The following is a 20,356-nucleotide window of genomic DNA, read 5'->3' on the forward strand; positions in this document are numbered from 1 at the left end:
GAACCACTGTACACTGGGGATCATCGGTGGTATTTAAAATGCTACCTACAAACTGCTGCGGGTCCGCGGCGTAAGGAACCCGCACAGGGAGTAAGTCAGCTACCTCCCTGAGCACGCTGTTTAGTTCAGCTGGTATTTTTCCATAATCGACATTTCTCAGTGAGAAAAGCAATGTATCGATGAACACTCTAGCGTGAGCTCCTTGTCGAATCCCCGACCTATAACAAACAGTCCACAGACCACAGACTGGCATCAGTCTACAGACACATTTTGAGGGGCACGGCCTAGATCACACGCAGATATTTTCTTTAAGCTCTCTAAGCCTATCTTCATCTCTATGATGAGAATAGTAAGAACTATTCTGAACACCTCAAATACTAGTCTGATGCTCTAAAGAGCGATGAAGCTTGCAAACAGCAGGTGCCAATTACTCATGCGTCACTGCATCCTGTAGAAAGCCGTTTCAAATAAAGCAAACCGGAAAAGTAAAATGACATTTTTTATTTGTTCAGAATGCTTGTTCTTAAAGTTAAATGAAATTAAAAATGGTTTGTTTTCCAGTGAACACCCAACACTATTTACTGTAATATTAAAAGTCTGTAACAAAAATGGACCTATATTTAACCTTAGCTGATATCTGAATAGTTATATATACACTATACAATGACATCTGTTCTTTTTATCAAAGCACATCCTCCCGATCAGACACAGAAATGCAGAAGTAACAGTGTTACTTTCATTTTTTCCCCACTCGAATAAAGGATTTTAATCTCTAGAATTCATAAACTCAAAACCATTGACACAAATTTAATTATTTTTTGTTCATATCTGAAGAGGAGCTTCTTTCTCTAAGAAATTTTACACTTTATAATCTTTCCTTTGAAATAGAAGAAAGATATGGAATCTCCTGAGTTATATATGCAGCTTATACATTCTTTAAAAGTTATTTTTTAAAAATATTACAAATGAATCAAATATATCCATAATACATATCCTTGCTATTCATATATTCCTTTAAGCAACATTCAAGTAGATTTGTGCTTTGTACGTTTACATTACTTTAGAGCCTATTTTTAGCTTTTAATAAAACTGTATATCTATAAAGATTTTTCAAATATTTAATAAATGAGGCAAAACAGCCATTATGAAAATATAAACTGCTATTATAGCTTTTTCATCTATCATTTTTTATGCATTTCCTGTCAACCGTGTCATTTCCTGTTCTTTAGGGAAGCGGATACATTTTTATCTCTGTAATCCCAGCCCTGCTGCTTTCTCAGCACAGCAAAACAGTCAGTACAGCGCAGGTGTTCTGAACACACAGCATTCACTCGGCCGCATCTGGGGTAGCAGTAGAATCTGATAGTGTTGGTGTGCACCACTTCCAGTTATTTCAACTGCAGGACCACCTTAAAACAAAATTGGGGGGGGGGGGTTGTGGAAATGAGGTTATTCCAGAATGATGTCCGTATCTGCTTAATGAAATGCTTTGAAATCTCTGAAGACCAGAGAACTGGTAACAAGCAAGTACAATGCACAGCAACTGATGACGGACGCCTGCCAGGATCCCTGGTTCACACTCAATTAACACTTACATGAAGCTCTACCACACACTCCCTCAGACACTTAGCCCCACCCAAAAGCAAGCCAGGCTCCCCGTGCGGCTACTAGGCTTGTGGACCGGTCATCATGGCACTAAAATGACTGTGTAACTGCAGAGTACGGACGGAAGCTGACTATACCAGGGTTTCAGAAAGACAAAGCCGGGGGACACCTGGGTGGCTCAGTCCGTTAAGCGTCTGCCTTGGCTCAGGTCATGATCCTGGAGTCCTGGGATCAAGTCCTGCACCAGGTTCCCGGCTCAGTGGGGAGTCTGCTTCTCCCTCTCCCTCTGCCCCTCCCCCCTGCTCATGCTCTCTCTCTCTCTCTCTCTCAAAATAAATAAATAAATAAATCTTAAAAAAAAGAAAAAGGTAGAGCCTGGTGCCTGGGTGGCCCAGTCAGTTAAGCATCCAACTCCCGACCTCAGGTCTTGATCTCAGGGTCATGAATTCAGGCCCTGCATTGGGCTCCATGGTGGGCGTGGAGCCTACTTAAAAAAAAAAAAAAGGTGGGGCCAAGAAGATTGGTCAGGAGCAAGAGAAGTTAAATATCTGACATTGATTACTGGAGAGCAAATCACTAGAGAAAATCCTGAGCAATCTTTTTTTTTTTAAATTCAAGATTTTATTTATTTATTTGACAGAGAGAGAGAGCACACAAGCAGGGGGAGTGACAGGCCAAGGGAGAGGGCGAAGCAGGCCCCCCGCTGAGCAGGAAGCCCACTGCAGACCTCGATCCCAGGACTCTGGGATCATGACCTGAGCCTAAGGCAGATGCCTAACAGACTGAGCCGCCCAGGCGCCCAATGCTGAGTAATCATGAAAGGAACACAGGTATACAGAGACAGTTATTTTTATTTCTTTCTGACAGCAGCAGTTTCTACTGTTTAAATATGATTTTTCTCATTAAACACTGAGAATGGTTCCTGTTATTTAGTCAATCCTTTGTATATGTAAAATTTTTAGTCAGTCATTAGTTTCATCTGATTTTGTCATAACTACAAGCCATATTTTGTCTCCTATACTTAGAGGAGTATAAAAACAACTCTATTTGTGCAGCTAAAACTTTTTTTTTTAAAGATTTTATTTATTTATCTGACAGAGAGAGAGCACTAACAGGAGGAGTGGCAGAGGGAGAAGCAGCCTGCTACTGAGCAGGGAGCTCGATGTGGGGCTCGATCCCAGGACCCTGGGATCACGACCCGAGCCGAAGGCAGATGCTTAACCGACTGCGCCACCCAGGCGCCCCTTACTTGTGCAGTTAAATAAGACACTCTTTTCTTTAAAATCATAACTACTCATAATAATCATAAAAACACTTTAGAATCAACTAATTTCATAGCCCCAAGGTAAAAATTTTATTTTTTTAAGTAAAAATTTTATTTTTATCATTAATGAGCACTGAGGTAAAAAAAAAAAAATCTAGCTGCTAGAACAACAGTATTATTCTATCAAAAATAACTACTTGGGGCGCCTGGGTGGCACAGCGGTTAAGCGTCTGCCTTCGGTTTAGGGCATGATCCCAGCGTTCTGGGATCGAGCCCCATATCGGGCTTCTCTGCTAGGAGCCTGCTTCTTCCTCTCCCACTCTCCCTGCTTGTGTTCCCTCTCTCGCTGGCTGTCTCTCTCTGTCAAATAAATAAATGAAATCTTTAAAAAAAAAAAAAAAAGTAACTACTTGATAAATTATGCTCAAAACTAAGTAGTTAAAATTACAAGTTATAATTAAATATCTAAAACTAGAGATGCAGAACATATCAACAAGGTATGTTCTGTGCTTAACATAAAATATCAGGAATAAAAGAAATATGAAAAGTCAATTTTAAGTTTTTCTCCTATTGTTCTAAGGATATCAATCAAAATGTAAACATTTTAAACACACAACAAAATTAAAACAAATACCTTATTAGCTGCTTCCAAGGAATTTATTAGATTCTGCAGCTCTTCTTTACTCATTTCAACAGAATATGGTTTGACTTCACCATTTTCTTTTATGTCTAGATGAAGGTTTAAAAGTGGCATTTGTAAAGTAGCAATCTTGTCACTAGACAGTGCAAGCTGTTTAAAATGAGGAAAACAGTAATTAATGAGTAGTAAAAAAGACTACATTAAATATGCATCAGAGCGTATTAACAATACATTTTAAGAAAAGAATACTCCTGTTTGCTGTCAAGTACAGGAAAAGGTGGAAGAAATACACCCATGCCAAACCAACATGTATAGGAAGAACGGACAGAGAAAGGAGGATGACAGAGAGGAAGACAACTAGGGAAAAAAGGACAACCAGTCCAAAGTTTGTGGCAGAAGCAGAAATCCAGGGCAGAGTTATGGCTGGGAAGGGAAGTTGAATGGGTCCAATGCATCACGAAACCGAGAATTCTTAAAGCTTAAAGAAGTGTGAGGATACCAAGAGGAAGAAAGTCCATGTACAAAGATAAAACTAAAAACACTGGTAAACCCTGTGCAATGAAGATGCTTCGTTCACAATCAGCTAACTTTCTACTAAATTATTGATAAACACGTTATCAAGATACCACTATCAATTAGAGCCACTCAGCAAAAACATTCAACATTTACTCCACTTCCTATTTTCTATCTAAAGAGAATCCTAGAGGAAACAAAAGAACCAAATATTTAGGATACAAATAGTTTTTGAAACAAGCACCATAGCTTCATTGGCAGATGGCAAAGGGAAAATCAATTCTCCTGGTATCTGAGCTAAAAAAACTCCACCATACCTCAATCTTCAAAGTGCTACTACTTGCAAAAATTTACTTGTATCATTCATTACTTGTACAATGACTGGTAAGGAACTATCTCCCTAACAAACATCCTCGGACTGCAGAATGGAATCCTCACATACCTCCTTCATTCTCTCTTCAAAAACCAGGGCTCATAACAGCTGAGAGGAGTCCATTAAAGATGGACTCCTTTACGGATAATTCTCCTCCTCAGTGTGTCCAGTAAGCGCTTTCTCAGTCTATGCTTGAATACGACCCATGATGAACGAGCTACTTCAAGAAGAGTTTATTGAATAATCTTCAGATACTGACAGGTGTAAAAAAGCTCTCCTCAGGTTGAACGTGAACTCATCTTATCGCAAACCATATACCTTAGACTTTAGCCTTTGTCCTAGCCTCTGAAGCCACGAGCACATATCAATTCCCTCATCCATACAGATGACTTTTAGTCCTTTAAAGGTAACTATAATTTTTGTACTAAAGTTTTTCTTTTCTGGATACGTGGTCTCAAGTGTTTCAAAAAACCTTCATGTACCACGACTTTAAGTTCCTGTTCATTCTCTTTTGGTTTGGCTCCAATTTGTTGCAGTGTCTCTTACATTTGGCAGCCAAAAGTAAAAGTACTACTAAACTAAATTAACTAAGAAGATCTAATGAATGAGAACAGAATTAGAACTACCCATTGCTTGAAACACTGCATTTCTACCAACAAAACAAGACCGAATCATCACACTGCTGACTGAGGCCACATCTGGCAAATCAAAACAACTGAATATTTTTCATACAAATTACTTTTGGCTTATCTCTCATATCTTTTATATTAAATTGCCTTTATTTAAAGAATTCTCTACCTAGGTTATCTCTGCTCAGTTTATTTTGCTTCATTTGATCCATCACTGTAATCTGCTGTAAAATAATTTTAAACTTTAATTCTATTACATTAATATTTACCATATCTCAGATTTGATGAGCATAATATTCATGAAAGAATATTTGTTGAAGAAGTTTGGGCCAAAACCAGAATCACAGAGAACTCCCTCCTAGCTAACACAAATTTTGGTTATTTATCTAGCTATGACCCAAGTAACTATGTGATCTGTCCACATCTTTCTCCACTTTATCCACAAGGACAATATGAGGCACTTATCGTGCTGAAATGAAGAAACACAATGTGTTTCAATACAACCTCCTCATCTAGGTTCAGGTGCCCTGTACGGCACAGAAAGCTGGATTGCTATTGTTCTTTATGAACCTACTGCTCATGAGTCTCTTTTCAAAGTGTTTTTCAAGTGCTCTTTTTAATAGCACGTTATAGATTTCGCCCCTGAAGGCAAAATCGCATTTACCAATCTCAGAAAGCTTATGAAGTCTGGAAATCCAAAAATATATGTTGAATACATACTACTCCACTACTTAAGATATTTAATGATTCACAGCTCTAGTTTATTAAATTTATTATCAATGTAATGTTTTTACATATTATATGGATCTTTGTACTGTACTAAATATAAAAATGCAATTTTTGACAATGTATTCTTAAAATAACAAATTTTAAATGCATAATATGAAAAAGAATATTTCATTTCAAAAAATGAGATAAAAAACATACATGCCCATAAGTAGATTCTTACCTTTAACTGCCAATCAAAATCCTGTAGCTGTGCAGAAGAAATATCAACTATTTCTTCTAACAGAGCCTGCTTGATTTCATCTTTCCTACTTTTCAAGCATTTCATGATAGCTTGTTGGTGAAATGAATTCAACTGATTTAACTGCTGAAATATCTATGAAAATAAAAATAAACAGAAAATAAGTGAAAGGGTCTTTCTGTTTAAAATGTAAACACATAGCTCCACTTCTCTTTCACAAAACCTTTTAAATGACAGTTAAAAAAAAATCTGTCTCTATGAAAAGAATAAAATGAGAATGCATAACTAACAAACAAGAGATTTTAACAAATTATTGCAAAACAGAAATGAACTGATGAAGTAGCACGGAAGCAAAGACCACTAAAACTGGTATAGCTATTTTAATATCAGACAATGTAGTCTTTAAGGCAAGAAGTATTATGAGAAATAAAAAACGGCCCAAGGGCCATTCAATAGAAAGAATAATCATAAATTTCTATGCACCTAATAACACAGCTTCAAAATATATATAGCAACACAACTTGGCAGAACTAAACGGAGAAATGGATAAATCTACTTTCATAATTAGAATGTTAACACATCTCCCAGTAACTTACAGAAAAAGACAAAAAAATCAGTAAAGATAAAGAACTGAAAAACACTATCTTCCTTAAACCTAACTTACACATAGAACATTATGTTCATCAACTACAAAATAGATATTATTTTCAAAAATATATGGAACATTCACCAAAATGAACCATATGATGAGCCATGTAGCAAATCACAACAGATTTCAAAGGACTGCAATCAAACTATTTATATTTTTTTACCATGGTGTAGTTAAATCATAACTGATAAAAAGATTCCAAATATTTGAAAATTATACAACATGGTAACATAGTACTATGAAAGAAATAAAATCAATCTTCATAAACTCTTCCAGAGAATAAGAGAAAAAATACTTCCTAATTCATTTTATTAGACCAGAATAAAACTTGACATGCTGACAAGGACATTATAAAAAAGAAAAACTATGGCCCAATATCACTGAAAAACATGCAAAAATCATAAATAAAATACTAACAAATCAAATTAAGAGATACATAAAAAGATAATACATCATGACCAAGTGGCATTTATTTTGGCAATACAAAAGTTAGTTAAGCATTTAAAAATCCAATGAAAGATGCCACATCAACAAAATAAAGGAGGAAAAAATAACAAATTTAGGGAAAGAGCATTTAAATAAAATTCAATACCCATTAATGATAACAATTCTCAGCAAAGTAGGAACTGTAAGAAACTTCTTTAATCTGAAAGTTGATATCTAGAAAATCATACAGCTAAGACAATGATAAAACAGTGAATACATTCTCCCTAAGGTCAAGAATAAAACACTGCTTTTTTTTCAACACTGTTTTACAGGTGTAAGCCAGTGCAATAAGGTAAGAAAAAAAAAAGTATCAATTTTTAAAAAGAAAATAACTGTATACCAAAAAAATCCAAAAAAAACCCAAACCAAAAACGTTTTATAAGCCATTAAAATAATAAAACTTTTAAAGACTGTTAACATGGGGTAAAGATATAAAAATTGCGGTATTTCTACATATTAGCAATAAATAATTGGAGAACAAAATTTTAAAATATCAAAAATATCAACTACTTAGAAATAAATCTAACAAAATATTTTTGCAAGACCTCTATACTAAAAACTACAAAATATTAGAGAAATTGATGCAATCCAAATAAATGGAATGTTATACCATGTTCATGGATTGGGAAGATTAATATTAAGCTGTAAAGTCTTTCCACAATGATCTAAAGATTCAGTGCAGTCTCCTTGCTATGAACTTAATTATGTCACCCCAAAATTCCTATGTTGAAATCCTTACCTTCATTGTGATGATATTTAAAGAGGGTGGGTCTTTGAGAGATAATTAAGTTAATAGGTCATAAGGGTGAGGGCCCTCATGATAGGATTAGTGCCCTTATAAAAAGAGACACAAGAGAGCATGCTTCTGTCCCTCTCCCCTTACCAATGAGAAAAACACAAAAAGAAGGTAGTCTGAAGCCAGGAAAAGGGCCCTCAACAGGGAATCAAATCAACCAGCACCTTTGTCTTGGACTCACCAGCCTCTAGTATTATGAAAAATAAATTCTTGTTGTTTAAGCTACCCCGTCTATGATATTTTGGTATGTCAGCCCAGCAGGGTTTTTGGTTGAAATTGACAAGCTGATTTTAAAATGTACATGAAAATACAGAGGACCCAGGATACCCAAAACAATCTTGGAGAAGCATGAAGTTGAAGGTCTTCTACTACCAGATATCAAGACTTTATGTAACATGGCCGTAATTCTACACTAATTAAGATAGTGTAGTACTGAGAAATACAGACAAATAAATTAATGGAGCAGAATAAAGAGTCCAGATACAGGGACGCCCGGGTGACTCAGTTGGTTAAACGTATGCCTTTGGCCAGGTCATGATCCCAGGGTCCTGGGATCAAGCCCCACATTGGGCTCCCTGCTTAGCGGGAGCCTGTTTCTCCCTCTCCTGCTCCCCCGTCTGTGGGCATGCTCTCTATGTCAAATAAATAAAATCTTAAAAAAAAAAAAAAAGTCCAAACACAGACCCATACATATATAGTTACCTGATTTACAACAAGGGCTACACAGAAATTCTGTGGGAGCGAGGACTGTCATTTCAATAAACGGTACTGGGTCAACTGGCTCTTGATGTGAAAAAATGTGAACTGGACCCTTACTCCACAAATACTAATTGAAAATGCATCAGCAACATAAATGTGAGAGCTTCTACAAGAAAACTAACAAAACATCTTCATGATTTTGGCACAAATATTTCTTTTTTTTTTTTTTTAAAGATTTTATTTATTTATTTATTCAACAGAGATAGAGACAGCCAGCGAGAGAGGGAACACAAGCAGGGGGAGTGGGAGAGGAAGAAGCAGGCTCATAGCAGAGGAGCCTGATGTGGGACTCGATCCCGGAACGCCGGGATCACGCCCTGAGCCGAAGGCAGACGCTTTAACGACTGCGCTACCCAGGCGCCCCTGGCACAAATATTTCTTAAACAGGACCTTACTAGCACTAACCACCAAAAGAAATATTGACAAAGCTGGACTTGATTAAAATTCAGAACTTCTGTTCACAAAAAGACCAGTAAGAGTGAAAAGGCTAGCCACATAATGGGAGAAGATATTTAAAATACATGTATCTAACAAAGACCTCCCACCCAGAATATCATCCAAATCAAAATGAACATACATAACTACACTTTTTTAAAAAGTAAGGAACCTATACAAACATGGCAAAATAATTTTTGACCAAGGTACAAAAGCAATTCAATGGAAGGATATTCCTATAATTTCACATTAAGATGTCTGTCCAAGAAAAGCTGGCCAATATGCGTACAAGGAGACAAATGTCTGTAGAAGTACTCTATACATAATAATTAAAGAGGCAATGATCTAATAGTTCATCAGGAAGGGACCAGAAAAATAAGTCCTGCTAATTCCTATCATCAAATACTACAAGAGGTTAAAATACATGAACCAGATCTACATTTACCAAAACTGGTAAGTCTAAAACACAACATTCCATTAAAAAATTACAAATGGATACCTGTTATCATTTACAAGTTACACATTTATACAGCTCAAATAATTATATCTATTGCTTACAATGCAAATATTCCTGAATACAAAACATGTATGCCAACTTCACAAGTGGTGATCTCTTAGGGAAGGGTGGCATGCCCACGTGGTATTTAGGTATATCTGTAATGCTTTGTCTCTAAAACAAACACACAAACTTGTAATGCATAAAGATGTTAACAACTGTTTAATTGTGATAATGAGAGTGTAGGTGTAAGTTATATAACTTCTGGTTTTCTTCTACATGATTTAAATGTGTCATAATTTTAAAAACATGAAACAAAACTATAAAAAATAACTTCCACAGTCAGATTTGCCTACTGACAATTTATGAGGTTTTGTTGTAATATAATATATACTTACTGGGGGCGCCTGGGTGGCTCAGTCAGTTAAGCGTCTGCCTGCAGCTCAGGTCATGATCCCAGGGTCCTGGGATCCAGTCGAAATCAGGCTCCCTGCTCAACTGAGAGTCTGCTTCTTCCTCTCCCTCTGCCCTTTCCTCCCCCAACCCCACCCCACTCCTGATCTCTCATGTTCTCTCTCTCTCTCAAAAAAATGAATAAAATCTTTTAAAAAATGTATATATATACTTACTGATGACAGCTCTTGTATATAAGTGACCTACAGACCAACTTAAGAAAAACCTGAAAACTATTTATTATTTATTATAAGGTATAGAAATTCGAAGTTAAGTTACCTCTTCATCAGATAAATTTTTACCAACTACAGCTTTGAAAAATTTGGTAATATCTTCTAGAACGTTCTTCCATTCTGTTGAATCCCAAACACTGTGATAATCCTGGTGGAGAGGATAAGCTCGGCCACAAATGCCATCAATTATTTTGTGAAGAAGCTAGAGAGAAAAGGAAATAAATGAATTATAACTTATAAAAAAGATTTATCTTCCTTGTAGGAAACAAGTATTGCTGGGAGAAGCTTATGTTATCTGCAAAAGCAGCTGAGGTTGAAATCTAACTATTTTTAACATTATTCTCATTAATTAAAAATAAAAGCTCCAATAAAAATACCAGACTTCTTATAATTTTGTCCACCTTCAGAAGCTAAAATAATTTCATATATACACTGTTGTTTCCCCAATATTCGTGAAAGGAAGATGGTGAATAGAAAGGCTTCACCTTGGTATTACTTAGACAGTGTATTTATCCCAATAATCTAAAAAAAGTATGACTTTTAGACTAAAGTTTTTTACCATAGATCTATAAACTTCATTTCCCTCTACCTCCATTTTCACAGCATCCACACTCACTTCTCTTGGTCCAGTCCAAGAAAGCGGTCACTACCTTTCTTCTCCTTTTTTACTTTCCTTTATCTCTACCCTATCTTAGCATCAGCAACGGAAATCCTAACACATATATAACTGAACATAGTGATTAACACTGAATTTTGGAATAAAACTGTCTAATTTGAATCCTAGTTCCGCCACTTACCTAGTTTTATCAAGTTATTTAAATGTTCTGTGCCAGTTTCCTCATGTATAAAGTGAGGATATCATCTACCCCCATAATGTTGTTGTAAGGATTGAAGGAGTACATGCAAATCACTCAGCACATTCCTGGCACGCTATAAAACACCTAAACATTGCTAGCCCTTGTTATGATTCTTCTTCTTAGTATTATTATCACTATTACCACCACTACCACCATCACTACTACTACTGGTATTATGCTCTATGTCTAACATACATTAACTGAGTGTCTACTACGCCAGCCCTATTCTAGATAAATGATTAATATGGTTTTCTTTCCCAGGGGATATTTGTGTCTTGTAAAAAGAGTATTTGAACCCAAATAATTTGGAAATGCATTTAAGCAACAAGTCTTCCAACTCTTTTTTCCCCTGGACCATATTCTACCCCATTTTAAGCAATATAACTCTTTCTCTATAACACCACACATACCAGAATAGAAATGAGCAACTGGTAACCCTGCTTCCAAATGATGGCTAATGCACTATATGAACAGACCTTTTATTTACCAAAGTCAACAAACATTCTCAATTTGAAATTCATTCAAAATCCTGTACGCATATCCCGTGTTACCCAAACTACCTCCATGCTAAAGCAAAACCCAGAACTCAAACTAAAAAATAGAAGTGCCATCTTTTGGAATATAAATGTTTTTATTCATTCATTTATTTATTCATTCATTTATAAATGTTTGTATTCATACATACAAATACATAATGAGCACTTTATTCCAATTGTTAAACAAGTTAATGGAAATACAAAGCAAAAATAACCATAATAACTACCAATTATGGAGCCCTGAGTACCAAGCACTGTGCCCCATGAAGTAAGTATTGTTATTATCCCCATTTTATAAATGAGAAACTGAGGATAAACAAGATCAAGGTTCTACCATATGGGAGCTTTAGCACATTAGAGAAAGACAAACATATAAATACATAAATGCAATTGAGAATGACTGGAGCTATATTAAAAGTTTACAGAAGATACAAAGGAGCAGAGAGGAAGCAGGGAAGGCTTTTAAAAGGTTGAGTAGCGGGCCATTCAAATAGAAGAGAAGGGCATTTCTAGTCATAAGCAACAGCATATGCAGAGAATGGAAGTGTAAAATCACTTGTTCAATTTGAAAAAAGACAGGATACAAGGCTGGAGAGGTGAGTGGAGGCCAAATCATAAAGGGCCCTGTTTACACTGTCCAGGCTCTTTAATTGCTTCCACAGCTAAGCAACCTATTCGCATATTTGCATTATTTTCCCATAAATTTGCCAACAAGTTGGGAGATGAAAGAAAGGGAAAAGACAGATGGTGAGATCAAAGGCCTCCTGCCTTCAGTTTACCAGGAAGAGATCGGGGGGCCTAAATAATTGAGGACACTCAAAATGGAGGCAATACAGAGGTAAAAGAGACGTGAAAAGGAGAAGAAACCAAGGATGATACGCAGATTTAAGGTTGAGTGGCTGGGTAAATGGCGCTGCCCCAAACCAAAGATAAAGCTACAACCACAGGAAGAGTAGTTCTGGGGGGGAAAACGAGGAGCTCAGCCAACGACACACTGCATTTGAGATACCGGGGGTGGGTCTAAGCAGAAGCCTGACACTCCGAGATCTTCGGCTGGATGCTGAGATCTAGGTGTCATCAACCTACAGGGTGGGAAAGGCTACGGGCCTTATCTAAGAAGCAGGCAGAATGAAGACAGAGGCAGAAGGCTAACACAAAGACTCACAGTCAACAGATCTGAACACGTGTTCTACCTTTGCCACTTATTAGTTTGACAACCTCGGGCACATAACTCAAACTCTCTGCTGACATTTCGGTTTCCGCACTCCTAAAATCACAGAAAAGAGTTAAGACAGGGTTTTGTTTTGTTTTGTTTTTTTTGATCCTGGTAAGAGTTAAGTAAGTTTAATCTCCCCACACTTTCCCATTGTAAATGGAATAGAGGAAAAAAGAAGACCTACATGTGGGGCTTATAAAAGCTGCCCGCCACATACCCCTCTATCACATTATGTAGGTGAAACCCCCACTCCCACCCTTCACCCATTTGTGAATGGAACAGAATTGGGACTTACTCAGAGGTGCCTCTCACTGACACTGAAGGCCATCCCACCAAAGCTTGGCATCCAGATAAGCGCCCCCATGGTTAAGCAGATTTTAGTACGCATTAATTCCTTCCCTCAGCCAACACTGATTAAGAACCCACCCCGACCCAGACACAACTCTCAAGATCTAAAGATATAAAACAAAGTATCTACTCTGAAGGAGTTCAGAATAAGAGAAACCAGAGGCAAGCCAATCAGTCAAGAAGTTGTATAATGAGACCTGAATTGCTGTGGGACAGAGGAGAAGGAGTAAATATATTTATGTACTAATTACAATAGAATGAATTAGTAGGCTGACTTCTGAGGACAAACAGAACCACAGATCCCAGAGCTAATGCTGAAGCTCAATTTTGTATCTATTGCTTCCTTTTAGGGACAGGCAAATTTCCTTCAGGTCCTTCCTTCTTTTCAAGGGGGAAAAAACCCACTTCTTAGTCAGATTTTCCTCTACAGCATCCACTGGGTTTTCTCTTCCTTTCACAATTCTGTCAAGATACTTATTAGATGTAATCACTCTCTCCACATTTGATTTTTCAAACTCAAAACAGCCAGTGCCTTTGGTATTGAGGCTAAACACACAAGCATGGCATATAAAGACGAGCTACCGGACTTCCCACTCACCTGTCTAGCCTTAGTCTCCCTGCTCTGCTCACTCCGAATTTCAGTCTCTAAGAATTAGGGCAGGTCCTCAAACCTGCCAAGGCTGTTAAGCCTTGTAGCTAAGCCTTGTGGCTGCCACTCCCCTGCCTAAGACACTCTCTCCCTTCTAGCCCGTCTGGTTCCTACTCATCCTTCAGAACTCAAGCTAGAAATTTAGATGTTCCTTTTATACAAAACCTCTCCTTGCCCCCTCAAATCTGGGGTGCTACCTGTCCCACAAGCTCATTAATTCAGTTTGGTTTCCTTATTAGATAGCAAGCTCCACAGGGGCACAGGCTGTATTTCATTCACCATTTCACCTAATACCATACGGGCACTCAGCACAAGACAGACTTCAGTGCAAAGCTGGAGGGACGAAATGAACAAGGCTGCTTTCCCCAGATCCTCACACCTCCTTCTCAGGCTCAGGGTGTCTATGTATATGTCACCTCTTGGGGGAAAGGCTACCTTACACCACGCCACCTAAAGTAAGTCGTCCATTTATTGGTGGCCCTTACCAATTTTTTTTTCTGTCGCCCTCAAGGGGGCAGGGTATGCTTCTCTAGGTAAGCAGCGTGTCCCTAGCACTCTGCCTGGTGCACAGGGAGCATTCTGAAGGCGTGTCGTGTATGAATGAATGAAATGAGAGACTGCAAACCACTGGTTCCACGTTGTAAGATTTCAAATACTATGCTGGTGCCTTCGCTCTCCAGCCCAGAGTCACTGGGTCGCGGGACGCGGGCCGCGCTTGGGAGCTGACGGGCCGTCCCCACCCGGGTCCGACCATGACCGGTCCTAAGTCAGCTCGAAAAGCCCCTCGAGGGGCACCTCCAAACAGGGGCGCGGAAGTGGCGCCAAAAGCCTCAGCCTCCTCAGCTCTCCAGGGGAAGAAGTGGGCCGGACACCCGACATCACGCCCATTCCCCGTCCCTGCCCTGGGCAGCCCGGGTGAGCCCAGCGAAGACGTCTCGATCAGACCGGGCCGGACCTGCAGGCCGGGCCTCCCCAGAGCCCCGCCTGCCACGCCGCCTGCGCTCTCCTCACCTGCGGGCCCAGCTCGGCTGGAAGCTTCTGCAGCTGCCACAAGGGCGTCCCCTCTTCCGGCTCCATCCCAGTACCAAGGAGGAACCTCGGTCACATGACAAGGCCCGGTCGCGCCTCTAGAGCGCGACTCACCCACGTGACTCTCGGGTGGGGCGAGGGCTTGGCGTGGAGCCGCTGGAGCCCTTGTGCGCGTGCGCAGAGGCACAGCCAACGCTTTCCCTTAACTAAGGAAAATCCCTCTTCCGCCAGGAGTAACGTTGCCTAACACCCTTATTGGGTTGAACGCCAATCTGCAAATCCTCAAAGCAGTTTGCAACTTTGTTCAGAGTTCTATCGAACTTTCTCTGCACTCCGCCGAAAACCAACTAATAAGAGTAACTGTATTGTGATTTCAGGGCCATTGGCCCTGAGTTTTGGCATATGTCTCCTACAAAAGTATTCTGATTTGGAACGTTAAGGGTTCACCTATGTCCAATATTCCTTATATAGATTATCTTAAAAAGAAAGTGTTATTTTCATGCCCATTTCCAAATAACAAGATCAGAGAAGTCACAAGGACTGTCAGATTTAGCAAATAAAAAGATGGAGTGCCCAGTTAAATCTTGACATTTCAGATAAACAACAAAGAGTATTTTCTTATATGTGTGCCCCCTAAATATTTCATGGGGCATAATTATACCCAAAAAAAATTATGCTTGTTTATCTGTAAGTCAAACTCAAGGGGCATTTTGTTTTTATGCCAACCCTCAAGACAGCTAAGAGGCACAGCCTAAAGTTAAAGTCAGACTCCGCAGCCACGCTGTTAACACTGAACTAACGAAAAAGCCAAACAGCCTTTCTGTGATTTCTCTCCGCATTATAGCTGTTACTTTAATCAAGTGCTGGAGAATTTAGTGGGATAAGATAGTTCTGCTATCCAGAAATGCACAATATGTAGGAAACAGAAACAAAAATTACAGTCTAATATAAATTTAATAATAAAAGTGGCGAAAACTGATGAAGCATACCACAGAGGCGAAAGTAATTATGTTAGTCTGTGGGCTATGCAAAGAAATACTGTTTATTAGTGACATCCTTCAATGTTTAGCTCAAATATCCTTTCTGTACTCTGTGCCCCATCCCTTGGAGGTGAAAGCAATTTTTTCCTCCTCTGAATTTTCATGACCGTCCCTTACTTAAAATATTTACCATTTTCTAGTTCTTAATATAGATAGTTATGTAAAACAATCATTGCCTGAACTAAAACATAATTATCTTAAGACACTTTGACTTTGTGCATAGGAGCCCCTCAAGTAATAGTTACTAAACAAGGAATCTGGAAACTTCCTAGCTAATCTATGTCTGTTAGTAAGTCTACTGAGGATAGAGTCTGTTTTCTAAGAAAAAGCTAGATTTTAGATATTGTAAAAATTGGGGGGGGTGTAAAGATATTTATTGAGCATCTACTACATGCCAAACAGTTTATATATTTTATCTTATTAATTCTCCCTCTAACCTTGTGTTGTGGGTGTTACCCCAACTTTTAAAGATGAGGAAACAAATTTGGTGAAGTAGTATGGGCCTTGTCCAAGGTCATATGCGTGTTAGCTGCAAAGTCACTGGGCTGAGTCTGTGTTTCACTGGCCCTAAAGAGGAAAGAAAGGCTTTCTGGGGTGATAACGACTTCCTAAGGTCATAAAACAGATTACTAAATAAGGCAAAGAGGCACAGAGAGCAGGGCCCAAGATTTAGTCAGAGGCCACAGAATTAGGTCCTGATTTCTCTCTCAAGCAACACTAGATAGGAAGAATTTGGTCTTTCCTCTGGAATTTGGTTGTAACAAAACTCAACCTTTAATTCTTGAATCACTGTATTATATGCTGAAACTGATGTAACACTGTATTTTAACTAACTGGAATTAAAATTTAAAAATAAATAAATAACAGTGGTACACACACAAAAACTCAACGTTTAACAAATACACCTTTTTTTTTTTTTTAGATTTTATTTATTTATTTGACAGAGATAGAGACAGCCAGCGAGAGAGGGAACACAAGCAGGGGGAGTGGGAGAGGAAGAAGCAGGCTCCTAGCGGAGGAGCCTGACGTGGGGCCCGATTCCATAACGCCGGGACCACGCCCCGAGCCAAAGGCAGATGGTCAACAACTGAGCCACCCAGGCGCCCCCAAATACAGCTTCTAATATAGTTCACAGGTTGAGAGTGCTTAATATTTGCCTTTTGATAAGTAAGAGGATGTTCTTATATGTGCAATCCAAGAGGTTTTCCAAACATATTTCTGTCTCTTACAGTCCCACTTTTACTAAGTGTGTTGTGTGTGTGCTAGTTTCCATGTTCCAAATCTTACTTACGGTGATAATTAGAAATGTGGACTCTGGAGCTAAACTTCTTAAGTTCAAACCCCAATTAGTAAAATTAGTATCTATATAATATTAGGCAAGCTGTGTTCACTTCCCTGTGTTTAGGATTTCTCATCTGTAATTGGTTATAACGTTAGCACAGAATTTACAGAGTCATACCTTCGTGTATGTAAAATTCTTAAACTGAAGTCTAGCCTGGCACATAAAAAAAAAATTATTAGATTCCCTGGTAAGTGGCCTTCTTTCCTCACCTGTCATCTAGCTAAAGTTTAGTGGGTTCCAGAAAGCAGTGTGTCCTTCTTTACCCTCCTAGATATAGCGTTGGAGAGTCTCTGCCCTGGGAATGTGATGTCCCTCCAAGACCCACCTGGGCTGTTATATAGAGCAGTAGAGGCAATGGACATCAGTGATCACAGCTGGGAGGAATGTGAAAAAGATCTCAGATCAACCTCACTGAGCGTGCTTGCTGAGCTGACATTGGGATGCAGGAAGAGTTAATTTGTTGCTTTTTCGTGAGGTTATTTGATTGGAATTTCTTCATTTTGAAGTGGAAGGAGCAAGAAAGAATTTTGTGCACCATGCCCTGGGAGATTTATTCATTCACTCATTCTTTAACAATTACTGGTTAAACATCTACCATGCATTAGATTCTCTAATGGCTCCAGTATTGCAGGCAGTGAACAATAACTTAGCTTCTAGTAGTATGTGTCAGGGCCTCAGATAATGAACAAGTAAGCAAATAAGATCGTATCAGCTATGGAGAAGCGTCTTAAAGAAAAACAGGGTGATGTAATAGAGAAGGATGGTGGAAATATACTTTAGATTGGTCAAGGAATACATTGCCAAGAAGTGACATTTTTTCTAAGGCATGAAGGAGGAGTAAGAGACAGGAAGGCAAACATCTGGGGAACAGGCGTTGGGATTAGAATGTAGAGGCCCTGAAGCAGGAGAAAGCCTGACTCATTCAAGATAATAACCGAAGGCCTGTGTGGCCAGACAGTACGTAGTGAGCAAGGCGAGTGTGGTGGAGATGATGTCAGAGATACAGGCAGGGATTTTATTTTATTTTTTTAAAGATTTTATTTATTTGTCAGAGAGAGAGGGGGCACGTGCATGCGCGTGCATGCACACACATACACACAAGTAGGCAGAGCGGCAGGCAGAGCAGGCAGAGGAAGAAGCAAGAGCCTGATGAGGGAGTTGATCCCGGGATCCTGGGATCATGACCTGAGCCAAAGGCAGTGCTTAACCAACTGAGCCACCCAGGCGCACCTAGGCAGGGATTTTAATCAGCAAATTGACATGAACTAGTCTGCAATTTTAGATGGTTATACTCTGGAAAGCAGTTTTAGACGTTGGAAAACCAGCTTTCAGATACAAGTGTGAAAGCAGGAGAATCCATCTGGGGGTATTCCAGACTAATCTTAACTAATGTAGGCATTAAAGTTAATATGACCTAATTTGCATGCACACACTGTCGAGATCTAGGGGCCTAGATGATGGATGGTGGCAGTGGGAACCAGTTACAGATGGAAAGACTCAAAAGATATTTCGGGTAATGTATGTATAGAATTGTTGAATCATTATATTGTACACCTGAAACTAACACGGAATGTTAATTATACTTCACTAAAAAAAAGGAAACAATGAATGTGTTTAAAATCTCAAAAAAAAATATTCTGGAACTATGGAACTAAGATCAATGGAATTTATGGTGGGTTGGATGCTTTTGAAAGAGAAAGAGGATATAGACATACAACACAGGCTATAAGACAAGATAAAGCGCCTGTCCTCCCAGACAGCTGGAGATTTGGGGCCCTGGCCAAGGGATAGAGTCATAAACTATAGCTACTGTGTTACTGAAAACTTTTTGAGGAACAGCGTGCTGTTGTGGGGTAGAGGCGGAGTCCATTTATATCCCTGTCACTTACCAGCCATGTGACTTTGGGTAAATTGCTTAAATTCGCTGTACCTCAGTTTCCTTGACTGAAGATAGGGATAAAACTACTGCCCACATAATAAAGTTGCTGTGAAGTTAAAATGAAATAATGCATCCAATGTGTTAACATGGCATCTAGAATGTAGTTTGCCCATAGTAAAGGTTAACTATTATCTTTTGCCAGTATTCGTATTACTTGGAGCAAAAGTAGCATGCAGCCCTGGGAACAAAATAAGATACATTCACACACGTACACACATGCCCTGTGCTAATGAGTCTGGTGAGAGACGCCTTGATAAGGAAAGTTCAAGGGAAATGGAGCTGATTCATCCCTGTGAACTCCCATAAGTAACTGACTTGGGCAGGGGGTGATGGATTGTGCCAATCATTCAGACACATTGGGGCATGATGGCAGAGACTGCTGTTTGTCCCCCAACATCTCTCCTCTCTGTTATGAGTCAAGTTGTGTCCCCCTTAAAATTCATATGTTGAAGTCCTAAGCCCCAGTACCTCAGAATGCGACTGTATTTGGAGATAGGTCTCTACAGAAATAATTGAGTTAAATTGAGGTGATTATGGCACATCATAATCCAGTACGACTAAAGCCCTTATGAAAAGGGAAAATTTGGACAAAGATACACATAGAGGGAAGGCTATATGAAGAGACACAGTAAAATAGCTTGGCTCTCCAAGCTGAGGAGAGAAGTCTGGAACAGATCCTTCTCTCACAGCACTCAGAATGAACCAACCTGCCAACACCCCTGAATTTTTAATTTCTAGTCCTTAGATCTGTGAGAATAAATCTCTATTGTGTCAGCCACCTCTCAAGAGACTGATTGATAAACCAGAACGTCACAGGATAAAAATTGTTTCTCCTGAGGGCATTCCTCTTGACCTATAAGTTCCTTTAACCAAATCATGGATTGGAAAGACGCTCAGTGAATATAAGACTAAGTGAAAGAAAATGGAATAGATCTAAAATGTTTCCTTGAAATTGTAATGAACAATAGTCTTTTTTTATTCCAGGAACATTTCTGGATAAGAAAAGACAAAGCATCCTAGGGGTACCTGGGTGGCTCGGTTAAGTGTCTGCCTTAGGCTCAGGTCATGATCTCGGGGTCGGGATCCTGGGACTGAGCCCAGT

General features: G+C 39.0%; 1 protein-coding gene across 2 annotated transcripts; it reads right to left on the minus strand.

The window, feature by feature from the left end:
• Positions 1 to 486: 486 nt before the first annotated feature.
• Positions 487 to 15,045, minus strand: COMMD8 (COMM domain containing 8). 2 transcript variants are annotated; one of them, XM_026508833.4, is made up of 5 exons: positions 14,916 to 15,045; positions 10,345 to 10,500; positions 5,974 to 6,126; positions 3,504 to 3,659; positions 487 to 1,409 (listed from the first exon to the last, which is right to left on the minus strand). In XM_026508833.4, the coding sequence occupies exons 1-5, from the start codon at positions 14,979 to 14,981 to the stop codon at positions 1,389 to 1,391; spliced, it is 552 nt and encodes a 183-aa protein (XP_026364618.1). In that variant the 5' UTR covers positions 14,982 to 15,045; the 3' UTR covers positions 487 to 1,388. The 2 variants fall into 2 exon arrangements, with proteins under 2 accessions (XP_026364618.1, XP_057165757.1); XM_057309774.1 differs by having other exon boundaries at positions 487 to 3,659; positions 14,916 to 15,040.
• Positions 15,046 to 20,356: the final 5,311 nt, after the last annotated feature.

Source organism: Ursus arctos, unplaced genomic scaffold (assembly GCF_023065955.2).
Source record: "Ursus arctos isolate Adak ecotype North America unplaced genomic scaffold, UrsArc2.0 scaffold_9, whole genome shotgun sequence".
NCBI lineage: Eukaryota > Metazoa > Chordata > Mammalia > Carnivora > Ursidae > Ursus > Ursus arctos.

What these genes read in the sequence shown, in the direction of transcription:
- COMMD8 (XM_057309774.1), bottom strand. Translation starts at nt 14,981, where the DNA reads ATGGAGCCGGAAGAGGGGACGCCCTTGTGGCAGCTGCAGAAGCTTCCA. An exon ending in AAAATTTATCTGATGAAGAG is followed by an intron (nt 6,127 to 10,344) that starts GTAACTTAACTT and finishes TTATTTTCATAG; the next exon opens with ATATTTCAGCAGTTAAATCA. An exon ending in ATTTTGATTGGCAGTTAAAG is followed by an intron (nt 3,660 to 5,973) that starts GTAAGAATCTAC and finishes CATTTTAAACAG; the next exon opens with CTTGCACTGTCTAGTGACAA.